We start from the raw sequence: 15,110 nt of genomic DNA on the forward strand, positions 1-15,110 counted from the left end.
TACTCCCAATGATTTAGTCCCTCCTAACCCCACACACTGGTATTCAGCACAGTCTGAGACAGATGAAATAAAATCCACAGAAAAACATATGCAACATTTTTACTCCGATTTTTCAAGCGCATGCTGTTGCATTCAGTGGTCTGCGGGCTAACCCCACGAACTGCCACCCTCACCTCTCTGGCTGGGCCCCCAAACGCAATGACCTGCTCTTCGCAGCAGGGCGCTGCTCCTCTTCATGACAACATGCCACTGGCTCACCTCATGGCAGGACGCAGCCAACTCACTCCTGCTGTGCTCCTCCTAAGGCACGTGTGTGCCCGACACTGCTGTATTTAAAGGACCCATGTCAGGAAAAGACCAATGGTGCTTCCTGATGACTTCACTCAGGCCTAAAAGGCCCTCTTGACCTCTCATTGCCTCAGCAACAGGTCCACCTACTCCTGAAGTAGTGCGTGTTGCTCTCATTGTCTTGTCTTCATTTCCAGTACCTTGTCTTCTGTTTTTGTCTTCCTCCAAGTTGCTTGCCTGCCCTGCCTATCTGTCTCATTTCTTCCCTCGGACAGATACCTGGTTTGACCTCAGCCTTATCTCGGATTCTCCTGACCGCACCTGCTTCTCACCATCTCCTGGACCTTGGACTCCTCTTGCCTCCACCTGCCTATGACACAGTTATCCAAGAACCACCTCTTCTACCATTCGCAGAGACCCCACCTAAGACCTGCTGGCCCCAGCACCCAAAGGCTTAACCTGAGGGGAACGAGGGCTGTATAGGTGAAGCTCTCATTAAGTCTCTGCTTCACCCGGTCCGCCTGCCGACGGTAGGAACCTGCAGGTCTCCTCCCTGCGGGTTACGTCAATCCTGCCTTGGACCAAGAGTCCACAGACGCAACATACGCACTAAAAACACACAGCCTCACTCACAGTAAACTAATGGTATGCAAATCAAACCAGTACTAAAAATCCACGGTAAGCCCAAAACACGTGCCAAAAGTGGAAAATAAAACTGACATGCAGAAAACCATGATAAAAACCAGCGCTTGTTTGAAAAATGTCACAATGTTCCCTATTGGTTGATAGAAGTAAAGTCCTTGGGTGTAAGTTTATATTCAATGATGAATATGGAAAGGCAGGTAACTGCAGTGGTTTAAAAAAAAAAGTATATTTGAATTTGAAGTTAATAAAACAATTGAAACTGATATTATATATAGATGCTTTGAAAAAGGTGACATATGTATTAGTCTTATCTCAGCTAGACTATTTAAGAACATAACATGCCATACTGGGACATACCAATGGTCCATCAAGCCCAGCATCCTGTTTCCAACAGTGGCTAATCCAGGCCATAAGAACCTGGCAAGTACCCAAAAACTATTCCATGTTACTGATACTAGTAATAGCAGTAGCTATTTTCAACATCAACTTAATAGCAGGTAATGGACTTCTCTTCCAAGAACATATCCAATCCTTTTTTCAACCCAGCTACACTAACTGCACTAACCACATCCCCTGGCAACAAATTCCAGAGTTTAATTGTACGTTGAGTGAAAAAGAACTTTCTCTGATTAGTTTTAAATGTGCTACATGCTAACTTCATGGAGTACTCCCTAGTCCTTCTATTATCCAAAAGAGTAAATAACCAATTCACTTTTACCCGTTCTAAGCCTCCCATGATTTTAAACACCTCTATCATATCCCCCCTCAGCCATCTCTTCTCCAAGCTTGAACAGTCCTATCCTCTTTAGTCTTTCCTCATAGGGCAGCTGTTCCAACCCCTTTATCGTTTTGGTCGCCCTTCTCTGTACCTTCTCCATCACAACTATATTTTTTTTTAGATGTGGCGACCAGAATTGTACACAGTATTCAAGGTACAGTCTCACCACGCAGAGATACAGAGGCATTATGACATTTTCCGTTTTATTCACCATTCCTTTTCTAATAATTCCCAACATTCTGTTTGCTTTTATGACTGCTGCAGCACACTGAACCAATGATTTTAATGTATTATCCACTATGATGCCTAGATCTCTTTCCTGGGTGGTAGCTCCTAATATGGAACTAACATTGTGTAACTATAGCATGGGTTATTTTTCCCTATATGCATCACCTTGCACTTATCCACATTAAATTTCATCTGCCATTTGGATGCCCAATTTTCCAGTCTCACAAGGTGTTCCTTCAATTTATCACACTCCGCTTGTGATTTAACTAATTATCTGCAAATTTGATTACCTCACTGTCGTATTCCATTCCAGATCATTTATAAATATATTGAAAAGCACGGGTCCCAGTACAGATCCCTGAGGCACTCCACTGCCCACTCCCCATCCACTGAGAAAATTTTCCATTTAATCCTACTCTCTGTTTCCTGTCTCTTAACCAGTTTGTAATCCACAAAAGGACATCGCCACCTATCCCATGACTTTTTACTTTTCCTAGAAGCCTCTCATGAGGACCTTTGTCAAATTCCTTCTGAAAATCCAAATACACTACATCTGTTGGTACACCTTTATCTACATGTTTATTAACCCCTTCAAAAAAGTGAAGCGGATTTGTGAGGCAAGACTTGCCTTGGGTGAAACCATGCTGAATTTGTTCCATTAAACCATGTCTTTCTATATGTTCTGTGATTTTGATATTTAGAACACTTTCCGCTATTTTTCCTGGCACAGGAGTCAAGCTAACTGGTCAGTAGTTTCCCGGATCGCCCCAGGAGCACTGTTTAAATATTGGGGTTACATTAGCCACCCTCCAATCTTCAGGTACAATAGATGATTTTAATGATAGGTTACAAATTTATACTAATAGATCTGAAATTTTATTTGTTAGTTCCTTCAGAACCCTGGGGTATATACCATCTGGGCCAGGTGATTTACTACTCTTCAGTTTGTCAGTCAGGCCTATCACATCTTCTTAGTTCACTGTGATTTGGTTCAGTCCATCTGAATCATTATCCATGAAAACCTTCTCCAGAATGGGTATCTCTCCAACATCCTCTTCAGTAAACACCAAAGCAAAGAAATCGTTTAATCTTTCCGCGATGGCCTTATCTTCTCTAAGTGCCCCTTTAACCCCTCAATCATCTAACGGTCCAACTGACTCCCTTGCAGGCTTTCTGCTTTGGATATATTTTTAAAAAGTTTTTACTGTGAGTTTTTGCCTCTACGGTCAACTTCTTTTCAAATTCTCGCTTAGCCTGTCTTATCAATGTCTTACATTTCATTTGCCAACTTATGCTTTATCCTATTTTCTTCTATTGGATCCTTCTTCCAAATTTTGAATGAATGAGTATTTCTGTGGGAAACCACCCTGAAGTAGATATTCAGACATTGTGGAAGGTAGTTGGATACATCGCATCTGTCTAACTTATATGGCACTACATTCTTTCAAGTGTAAAGCTGAGGGTCTGTACAGGACTGCGCTTGTACCATTGTTACTCTTATTGGATCTCTTCCCTTGGTACCCGGTAAGGGGAATCACATCTTGATTAACATTGATTGCATTTCCTGCAGTTGTAAGGCGGAATGTACGTTATGTTTTTTGGACTTTGTTTTTTCATTAAAGCTTGGTTAATAGTGTGGCTGCAGAGTTGTGTCCTTTTGGATTCAGATCCTAACAGATTGTGGCAGTCCCCTAGAGAATCCAACAGCTTAAGGATTTTTTATTTTTATTTTTTGGATTGTTGGCTACCAGTTCTTTTCTTTTCTGTTCCTATTTAAGCAGTGATGGAAAACAATTTTAAGTGTAGTAAGAGCTCAGTTGAGCACAGTATTTTTTTTTGGTTGTTTTAGTTTATTTTGAGATTATGCAGCCAACATGCATTTTTGTGGCAATTATAATGCTGCTAGAGAGTAAACCTATAGCCAGTTGACTTAAACTCTAGTTTAGGAGTAAAAAACAAAAAGAGACTTTAAACCCATTGGAAAGGCAGTTTGCTTTTTTCCTCCTGTCTGATCTTGACAAATGACAATATTTGCCTCCAATACTTCCGCTTCCTTAAACAATAACCTTCTCTTATTCGCTCTTTAACGTTGGGAGAATTTTCAGCTGAGCCATAGGCCAAGTATAAACAAGAGCCCTCCCCCCGCCTTGAATATTGTCCAGAGTTCCCTGCATAGGTCTGTTTTTTCAAACACCATTCTTAATCATTTTCATATCTCCCTTCTTCCCCAAATGATATCTATCCCGTGTACAACCACCCCTACCCCTTCCCCCACCTCCTCTTCTGATCGTTTACCTCCGACCTAAGGAATGAAGTTGACCAGATGACCAACTCCTAAACCTCCCCCTCCCCCAGCCAACAGCAACATCGATCTTATTGAACCCAAGCTTCCCTCCCCTGCAGGAATAAGTCAGTAATACCATAGATTAGTCATTGCAATTTGTCATGCCTCATCAGCACTATTTAGGATCTCTGTTATATGCTAGCTGGTCTTGGTGAGCCAGGGCTGCTTGATTAGCGCTGCAGCCATCTCCCCCCTCCAGGCACTTTCTGCTATTTCGGGCATTTCTTTCACCACTGTATATCCAAATTCTTGGGCCGATACAGTAAAGTCTGCGGAAGAGCGGGCGAATGCCCGCTTTGCCGGTGCGCGCGATTCAGTATTTAAATTAGGTCCGGCGGTAGATCCGGGTAAAAGGAGGTGCTAGAGACACTAGCGCGTCCTAGCGCCTCCTTTTTGACAGGAGCGGCGGCTGTCAGCGGGTTTGACAGCCGACGCTCAATTTTGCCGGCGTCTGTTCTCGAGCCTGCTGACAGCCACAGGCTCGGAAACCGGACGCTGGCAAAATTGAGCATCCGGTTTTCGGCCCGACAGCCGCGGGCCGAATTCAAATTTATTTATTTATTTTTTCTTTACTTCTTTACTCTTCGGGACCTCCAACTTAATATCGCTATGATATTAAATCGGAGGGTGCACAGAAAAGCAGTTTTTACTGCTTTTCTGTGCACTTTCCCGGTGCTGGAAGAAATTAGCGCCGACCTTTGGGTTGGCACTAATTTCTGAAAGTAAAATGTGCGGCTTGGCTGCATATTTTACTTTCTGTATCCCGCGCGCATACCTAATAGGGCTATCAACATGCATTTGCATGTTGAGGGCGCTATTAGGTGCCGCGGGTTGGACGCGCGTTTTCCTCCCCTTACTGAATAAGCGGTAAGGGAAAACGCGCATCCAATAGCAGGCTAACAGTGCGTTCCGTCGGAGCACACTGTACTGTATTGGCCTGTCTGTTTGGTGAGGGTGGCCCCGCTATTGATATCATTATTCCAGCATCTCACAAAAACAAAATTGCTTCAGCCACTGTTTTTACCCAAGCTGACTTACCATACAGAACAAAGCAAGTCCAAAGGGAAACAACCACTGGTAACTGACATTTTCTTTTTGCTACGTTGCTAATGTCTCCTTGAATTCCCTGCACTTGCGGATAGTGATGGGCATTAAATCTTGAAACACTTCTACCTTGTTTGCGGTGATCTCACCCATTTTTTATACATGTACTGCAGTTTTTTCCTTCAAAGTATAAATGGGAAGCAGGCTATGATAACTCATGGGAAATTTCCTTCGGATGACCCCAGGGCTCAGTGGGCTCATTCCAATTTTATAATATCGAGAATGTCGATATTCTAAAATATTCTCGATAGTATATCGAGAATGTCGGTATATAAAAACCCTAAATAAATAAATAATAGGCAGCTATCCTGCCTCCATATCTGCTCCCATGATCAAGGTACAGATGCTTTGAATTATTTGGCAGCAATCTGCAGGCTCGTGGTCTTTAATGATACCTCTGAATCTCAAATTGCTTTTGCAAGATCTGTTATCCAGGTCTTCAAGCCGCACATTCAGCTCATTATTAGAGTAAGTAATTTTGTCCAAGGCCTCCTACCACAAGGCCAGATCAGATGTATGCTCATCAAGATGCGTCTCTGCCTCATCCACCCATTGGCCCAGTTCCAGCATGTCGCCGTGGAGTTCTGTTACCATCACTCCCATATTCTCCTTTATGCTGCTTACATCTCTGTGGATTTCAGTGAATCACTTTTTTAATTCATTTCGAGCCGACATGCCAATCCCCTGATCATCCGGAATGCTGTACCCTTCCTCACAGCTTACCTCTGCCGGTTTCCTCTCCAGCGCTGATGCCTGTGGCCTTTACAGTCTCTCGACTCACAAAAGAGAACTTCATAAGCTCCGTAGATTTCTTCTTTTGGGTCATGCTTGACACATGCCTGGGGGAGAGTCAAGAGGGAGAAAAGAGGATTTTTTGGATGATCATACTCTCCTCTACAGAATTCTCCATCGCTGCCACCACTGCACCAAATAAGTAAACAATTATCCAAATGAATGGTGAATATCTGCATGCATATTTATGCTAATTTAAATCATTTACATGAGAACATATAATTTGCATATTTTTCTTAGCACTTGGCTTTTACGCATGTAAATCATCCAATTTTATAACATGCGTGTTTGGGGGAAATTAGTTTAACCAGTTAGTCCACCAGTTTTCTCAGTCTACCTCTAGGTTATCAAGACCCCCCTCGTTCTTTAGCCCGAACTCTCTGCAGTTTACCCTCACCCTTTCAGTTTTTGGCTATAAAGAGTTTTATTCTGCACATAAATAAAAATATTTATTCTGCACATAAATATTTTATTCTGCACATAAATATTAGCCCCACCCAGGAATGCCTCTAGTCGGCCCCTTTTTTTTTTTTTTTTTTACATGAGCACAGTTATTCAAGAGCCAGTACTTGCACCTGTATGTGTGAGGTTTATAAAATAGCACTTCCATGAATATGCACTATTTGCGTGCACATCTCTTTTAAAATTTACCTTTAATGTTACATTAAAGTCTGTACTCATCCTCAGGCAGCTTATCTTTCCACCATTTCCTTTCAAAATGTCTTATCTGTCTCTCTAAAGATTTCAAACCAGAATGGTACCATAACAAATCATCACTGATCAAAAGCCTCCCTTAGTTTATTATTCCAGGCTAAGATTTTGTCCTCTAGAGGAGAAGATCCGTGAATTCAGGTGGGAGTTCAGTAGTCTGCGCTAAGCTGTCAAGATTTGGTCCTTTAAACAGGTATCTCGGAAGGCAGTGTGCACTTTGTGGAACATCCTGGCACAGGAGTAAAGAGGCTAAGACATTGTTCCACATTCCATGAGGGAGGAAATTCTCATACATAAAGGACACTGTCAGAGAGAGAACAAGGTCTACAGTATGGGAAAGCCCAGCATTCAAATAAAAAGTTGCAGAGCCAAGCTCTTGTAAATCCTGTTAACAGTAAAAGTTCCTGTTTTATTAATTCCTTTTCAGTCTCTTCTGTAAGTGATTTTGCCAATACCCATGACATACTTTCAGTTTAATGTGTATTTTTATGGTTTGTGCTGACATACATTCTTATGTCTCCCAGTAATCAGCTTACTATGAGGTTAGTAAGAGACTTCTCTCTTATTGGCAGGGCCGCTGTGTCCTGCAGATTCTGGGACACAGAAGACATTCTCTGTTCTGCCTCTTCTCTTCACATGTTACAGAGTCCTCAGGAAAAGACATCTCAGATAGATGATTCAATTTTTTTGCTCAGTTTCATACCTTTATGTCAGAAAACTGACAACAGTTATAACAGAATTGTGATTGTTTTGTTTTTCAGCAGTACTGTAGCAGCCAACTTAGGGTTGTTGGGGTGAAGTGTAAATTGTCCCTTGATTTAAGGGTTGGTGATCATTCTATCACTATTTTTGCTGTGTTACTTTATGTGCATTCATGTTTTATATGTATTAATTCTATTTTTCCTGGAGTGTAGCCAGATGGACTCAGAACAAGTGGGTATAGTGTGCTCGTGCTAGCAGTTGGAGATGGATCTGACGTCAGCACGGGTACATATACCCCCACAGGAAGTGAAGCAACTTAGTAATTTCCGTCTCCAAAGCAGTTTGGAGCGCCTGCACGCTCGCTGAGCGTGTTTTCCAAATCTACTTTCTAAACTTTCTAAGAAGATTACCAGAAGACGAGCCCTGCACTCCTGCGGTGATACCCTCGGGTCCCTCCCCCAGTTGAGTTTCCCGAGGTGATTTCCGTGGTCCCTCGGAGGTCTAGGCCTCGGTCCGGTGGCCGAATCGCGGCAGGGATCTAGCCCCCGAGTGAGAAGGGCTCGGGCGCGGCTGGGAGGCGCCTCGGTCCTGATCCGTTCGCGGTGAGGACTTAGCCCCGAGCGTAACGAGTTCGGCGGCTTAGAGGCAGCGGGTGCACTTCCTCGAGCACGGCGGTGAAGGTACTCACCCTCTCCCCCTGCAGCCGGAGACCACCCGGGTTGCAGCCGGGAAGCGCCGAAGATCAGGTAAGGCGTACATCTCTTACTTTTGCTGGTCTCCGTGGAGCGAGGATCGGCGGCGTTGCCTGCATACGGCACGCCGAGGAGGTCGCCATTTTTCTGCCTTGTTCAGGTATTGAGCGCCCACGGATAGGCGCCTGTTGATAGGCGCACAACGCAGCATATAGCTTGCTAAGCATATTGTATATTATTGAGCGCATATTGTTGAGTGCATATTATTGAGCGCATATTGTATATTATTGAGCGCATATTGCTGAACGCATATTATTGAGCGCATATTGTATATGATTGAGCGCATATTGCTGAGCGCATATTATTGAGCGCATATTGTATATTATTGAGCGCATATAGCTGAACGCATATTATTGAGCGCATATTGTATATTATTGAGCGCATATTGCTGAGCGCATATTATTGAGCGCATACTGTATATTATTGAGTGCATATTATTGAGCGCATATAGCTGAAAGCATATCGCATAAGCGCCGGCGCCCTGCATTCACAAGACGCGATGGAACACTTAAACGCCCTGGCGTCTCCAGATTCCGGCATAAAAGCTCTAGGCCTCTGCTCAGCATGCCACCTTAGTGCCACGCAGAGCGAGGAGGCGGACTCCCTTTGTGCCCAATGTGAAGAGGCCATGGGAGCCTCGGGCCAGGGCCGGTCTCAACCGAGGTTTACCGACAGTTCCTCAGGGGCCACCCCAGATTTAGCGGGCCGACCTGAACAACCAGGCATCCCAGGGGACCTGGTTCCCCGCCGGCTAGAGACTGCTTCCATTTCCTGGGTGGACTTATTTAAAGGGATCCACGCCTTTGTACAGATGCAGTCGGCTGCCCGCCCAGGCCCCGCTGCCCCGGCGGCTGCCCCTGCCCCGGGACCCTCTCGTCTTTACCGCGGGCACCCGCCACTAGGCAGCCCTGCTCAGGGGGATCCTGATGTCTCGGAGGATGAGTCCGAGCTCCCCGAGGAGGGGGAACTTCCCTCGGGGATGGAGCCATATCGAACCATGAGACGTTTCTTTCCCAAGGAGGATCTCTCGGACCTGGTTTCCCAGTGCCTGACGGAATTGGCTATTCCTGGCCCCAGCACTCTGGGGGAACCCAATCAGAACCCCCTGCTGGAGGGCCTTCGTCCGACAGCCCAACGTTTCCCCTTCCTGCAAGCAGCACAACAGCTGATCGATCTGGAGTGGAATGCGCCGGAGGCCTCATTCATAGGGGATCGGGCCCTGTCTGGCATGTATCCCCTGGATCCGGCGATCAAGGACATGCTGGCATGCCCCAAGGTGGACGCCATAGTTAGCGCTGTGGTCAAGCGCACTGCCATTCCAGTGGAGGGGGGGCGGCCCTCAAGGAGGCTCATGACCGATGCCTGGACGCCATCCTGAAACAAACCTTTGAGGTGGCAGCTCTGTCTCTGAGGATCGCAACCTGCTGCACAGTGGTGACGTGTTCCTGTTTGTCACAGGTCAGGAACAATGCCCTGGCAGCGGACATGGAGTCAGCTCTCTCGTTCCTCACGGACGCCGCCTCCGACCTAGTCCGTACGACAGCCAAGGGGGTCTCATCCTCAGTAGCAGCCAGGAGGCAGCTCTGGATACGGAACTGGTCAGCCGATGCTCCTTCTAAGACACGTCTCATTAGAATGCCGTTCAAGGGTTCTCTTCTGTTCGGCAGCAACCTAGATAAACTGGCCAGCACATGGGGCGCCTCTCCAGTACCTCGACTGCCGGAAGACAGGTCCAAGAGGAACCAGCGTACCTTTCCGAGGCACTCCAGAGGTAGAAGCTCCCAACGCTTCACTCCCTATAGGAGTCGCTACCAGGCACCTCGTCCTCAGGCCAGGAACCAGTCCTTTCGGACCAAGAGGCACAAGAGGGGAGCCGGCTTGGGTTCAGGTCCCGACCGCACCTCACAATGAGAATCAGCCGATCCATCCGGGGGACAAAGCCATAGGGGGGCAGGTTAACCCTCTTCTACCCCAGATGGGTCGAGATTATGCCGGACCAGTGGGTCCTCGCCATCATCCAAGAGGGGTATTATCTGGACTTCCATCACGTCCCTCCAGACAGGTTTGTGGAATCTCCGTGTCCAGTCCACAAGAAGGTGGCATTGGAAGCTACCCTGGCGAGGCTCATGTCCTTGAAAGCCATAATCCCAGTACCTGCCTGGGAAATGAATTCTGGACATTATTCCATCTATTTCATGGTACCCAAGAAAGAGGGCACCTTCCGACCCGTTCTGGACCTCAAGTCAGTCAACCGATACTTAAAGGTCCCGAGGTTTAGCATGGAAACTCTGCGCTCAGTCAAGACCGCAGTACAGCCAGGAGAATTCCTCACGGCCCTGGACTTGTCGGAAGCTTACCTGCATATCCCGATCCATCAGGATCATCAGCGCTACCTATGCTTCAGGGTTCTGGGACGACACTTCCAATTCCGGGCTTTGCCCTTCGGGTTAGCCACGGCGCCGCGGACCTTCACCAAGGTTGATCGTAGTGGTAGCAGCGGCGCTCAGAAGGGAAGGAATCCTTGTCCATCCCTACCTAGACGATTGGCTGATCAGGGCGAAATCACGAGAGGAGAGCCATCGGGCAACCAACAGAGTGATCGCCCTTCTGGAAAGCCTGGGATGGGTAGTCAACCTAAGCAAGAGTTGCTTACAGCCTTCCCAATCACTGGAATACCTGGGAGTCCGGTTCGACACCCAGGCAGACAGAGTCAGCCTAACCACCAAGAGAAGGTCGAAGCTCCAGACGCATCTACGTTCCTTGATGGGAGCCAGCTGGCCCATAGCTTGGGATTACCTGCAGGTTCTCCGTCTCATGGCATCCACCCTGGAAGTGGTACCATGGGCAAGGGCCCATATGAGACCGTTACAACACTCCTTCCTCTCTCGGTGGAGCCCACGTTTACAGAACTACACCGTGCATTTACCTCTACCCGCTGGAGTGCGGACCCAGCTACGGTGGTGGTTGCTGTCCGACCACACGAGCAGGGGATCGAAGATGTCCTCCCCCACGTGGACTCTGCTCACCATGGATGCCAGCCTGAACGGTTGGGGAGCACACTGCGAAGAGCTCACCGCCCAAGGGCAGTGGAACAGAGAAGAGTCGGGGTGGAACATCAACCGCCTAGAGGCATGGGCAGTCCGGTTAGCCTGCCTGCGATTTGCTCACAGACTGCGGAACAGAGCAGTCAGAGTGATGTCAGACAACGCCACCACGGTGGCATACATCAACCGACAGGGCGGAACCAGAAGCCAACAGGTGTCCCTAGAGATAGCCCCGCTGATGGCTTGGGCAGAGGCGAATCTCCAGGACATCTCCGCCGTCCACATTGCCGGAAGGGACAACACCGCGGCAGACTTCCTCAGCAGGGAAAGCCTAAATCCAGGAGAATGGCAGCTGTCCCCCACAGCCTTCCAGATGATTGTGGATCAGTGGGGGACTCCGGACATGGACCTACTAGCGGACAGGTCCAATGCTCAAGTACCCAGTTAGTTCAGCCGCAAGCGAGATCTGTTCTCTCACGGGATCGACGCCCTGGTTCAGCCATGGCCTCCAGGGACCCTGCTATATGCCTTTCCTCCGTGGCCCCTGCTGGGCACCCTTATACACAAGATTCAGCGGCACAGAGGCCTAGTTCTTCTAGTGGCACCAGACTGGCCAAGAAGACCCTGGTACCCTGACAGGGGAGCCCCTTCCCCTGCCTCCTCTCAGGGACCTGCTACGTCAAGGACCCATCCTCCACGAGGATCCAGCTCAATTCTCTCTTCCGGTCTGGCCATTGAGAGGGCTAGACTGAAGAAAAGAGGTTACTCGGAGCCGGTGATAGATACACTCCTCCGAGCTCGCAAGTTTTCCACATCCCTCACCTACATAAGGATCTGGAGAGTATTTGAAGCCTGGTGCGACACTCATGGCACCAATCCACATGCGACCACAATCCCTATTGTTCTGGTTTTCCTGCAGGATGGGCTTCAGAAGGTTCTCTCCCTCAGCTCCATCAAGGTTCAGGTGGCTGCGCTGTCTTGCTACGGTCCCAGGAGGGATGGCAAGACCATTGCCACGCACCCAGATGTTTCCCGCTTCCTGAAAGGAGTCAAGCACATTCGTCCGCCACTGAAGTGGCCAGTGCCCCTGTGGAACCTCAACCTAGTTTTGGACTTCCTCGCGGGATCCACCTTCAGACCCCTTCGGGGTCTGTCTCTCCGTTTGCTAACCTTGAAGATGGTGTTCTTGCTGACAGTGTGTTCAGCACGCCGCATCTCAGAGCTACAAGCACTGTCCTGCCGTGATCCCTTTCTCAGACTCACTCCAGAGCCTATCCATCTTTGCACGGTTCCCTCCTTCTTACCTAAAGTAGTCTCACAATTTCACCTCAACCAAACCATATCCTTGCCAACCACGGCGGGTTTGAAGAAGTTGGAAGAAGGGCGTTTGTTACGCCATCTCGACATCGGCAGATTGCTACCCAGATACCCGGAAATGACAGAAGCAGTACGAAAGACGGACCACCTGTTCGTCCTTCACAGCGGGAAGAAGTAAGGAGAAGCGGCCTCTCGGCCCACCATCGCCCGCTGGATTAAAGAAGTTATCAGAACGGCCTACGTAGATTCCGGGAAGTCACCGCCTCTGCAGGTCAAGGCTCATTCTACCAGAGCGCAGGCGGTCTCTTGGGCAGAATCTAGGATGCTGTCGCCCGCGGAGATATGTAAGGCGGCGACATGGTCCTCCCTCCATACCTTTTCCAGATTTTACCGTCTGGATGTCCAGGCCAGGGAGGACACAGCATTTGCGAGGGCAGTCCTACGCGGTCCTCAGGCAGCCTCCCGCCCAATCCGGGAGTAGCTTTTGTACATCCCACTTGTTCTGAGTCCATCTGGCTACACGCCAGGAAATGTTGAGATTACTTACCTGATAATCTCCTTTTCCTTAGTGTAGACAGATGGACCCAGCATCCCGCCCGGCTGCCGGTATACATGGGTTTCACCGATTCAAGGTAAGCCATGTCATTTTCTTACATAAGAGCGTCCACTCTACCAGGTGTCGACGCCATCCGGTTGGGAACGCTGGCGGTCTCCAGCTACTATCAGTCGGCCAGGGGAATCCTATTTCATTAATTATTTGATCAGTCAGTACACATATGTCCATAACAGCTTTTGCAAGGAAGATTACTAAGTTGCTTCACTTCCTGTGGGGGTATATGTACCCGTGCTGACGTCAGATCCGTCTCCAACTGCTAGGACGAGCACACTATACCCACTTGTTCTGAGTCCATCTGTCTACACTAAGGAAAAGGAGATTATCAGGTAAGTAATCTCAACATCATGCACCTACACAAACATATTTTATACACATTAGTAACAAAATAAAACAAAATTTAAAAATGGAACAAAAAAAAAACCAAGAAAAACAAAATGAATTAGATTTTTCCTGTTCACACCCTTATCTGTCACCAGATGGATGCCCACAATCAGAGATAGATGATATGGACCAAAAATGAGGTTATTAAGAAGATAAGGGCAGTGATCCTGGCGTAGGCTGTTGCCAGGGGCTTCTCACTTTGGAGAATGAATTTTGAAAAATTAAAATTTGAAATTTCAGCTGCTTCAGCTATGAGTTCCAGCAGACCTCTGATGTTAGGTAATATTAAAAGATTTTGCAGATGATTGGGTAGAGGAACATTCCAATACATGATACAAATATAGGGGTAGATTTTATAAGAAGTGTGCGGGCGTACTTTTGTTCGCACAACCCTGCGCAAACAAGACTACGCCGGATTTTAATAGATATGCGCGTAGCCGCATGTATCTTTTAAAATCCAGGGTCAGCGCGCGCAAGGGGGTGAACATTTGTGTACCTTGCGTGCGCCGAGCACTGCGCGCGCTGCCCGTTCCCTCCGAGGCCGCTTCGAAATGGGAGCGGCCTCGGAGGGAATTCCCCCCCCCCACCTTTCCCTCCCTTCCCCCTACCTAACCCACCCCCCAGCCCTAGCTAAATCGCCCCCCCCTACCTTTATTTTAAAACTTACGCCTGCCAGCCGGCTGCCAGCGCTCCATTCCCCTGCCCGGGAGCAGTTTCGGAGGCCTCGGCCACGCCCCCAGAACGCCCCCGGGCTGGCACCACGCCCCCAAGCAAAGCCCCAGGACTTACGCGTGTCCCAGGGCTTTGCGCGCGCCAGCAGCCTATGCAACATAGGCTTGGGGCAGGTTTTCGGGGGGGTAAGCGCGTATCTTATGCGTGTACCCCTTTGAAAATCTGCCCCATAATGCTTAAAGCAAATTATACCAAGTCTCTATGACAGTTGAATCCTTTGTGGTTGACTACTGTTGTGCTCATACCGTCATTTCCTGCATAATATTCTTGTAATAGTTATAATTTATGTTTATTAAAACAGTGTGATGGAGATGAACAGACCTTTTATACAACTGTGAAACAACTGATGTCTGGATTGCCAAAGCAGAGATACTTAAAATCTGTCTGTGATGAAATCTACAACATAAAAATAGAAAAAAGGTAAATACTGAATTCTAAATTTAGATAGTCTCAACAAAGTTTTGAGCTTATAGTGCGCATGCTTTTCTGTATGTATTCCACAAATGTTAAAATAACTTTTTAATAAAAACACCTGGAATTCACTTTGGATTGTGCCAGATTTCCCAGACATTCTCCATATTTATTTATTTATTTTATTTATTTAGTGTTTTTTTATTATACCGGCATTCATGACTAGAGTCACATCATGTCTGTTTACATTTAACAGGGTGTGATA

General features: G+C 47.4%; 1 protein-coding gene across 2 annotated transcripts in view; it reads left to right on the top strand.

Annotated features, from left to right (window-relative positions):
- The window catches only part of EIF2AK4 (eukaryotic translation initiation factor 2 alpha kinase 4), a 546,008-nt gene that overhangs the window by 508,289 nt on the left and 22,609 nt on the right, over positions 1–15,110 (top strand). For both annotated transcript variants that reach the window (XM_029600187.1, XM_029600189.1), the window contains one exon: positions 14,736–14,854. In XM_029600187.1, coding sequence (XP_029456047.1) covers positions 14,736–14,854 — 119 coding nt within the window. The remainder of the gene's footprint in view (positions 1–14,735; positions 14,855–15,110) is intronic.

This window comes from Rhinatrema bivittatum, chromosome 4 (genome assembly GCF_901001135.1).
Source record: "Rhinatrema bivittatum chromosome 4, aRhiBiv1.1, whole genome shotgun sequence".
Lineage (NCBI taxonomy): Eukaryota > Metazoa > Chordata > Amphibia > Gymnophiona > Rhinatrematidae > Rhinatrema > Rhinatrema bivittatum.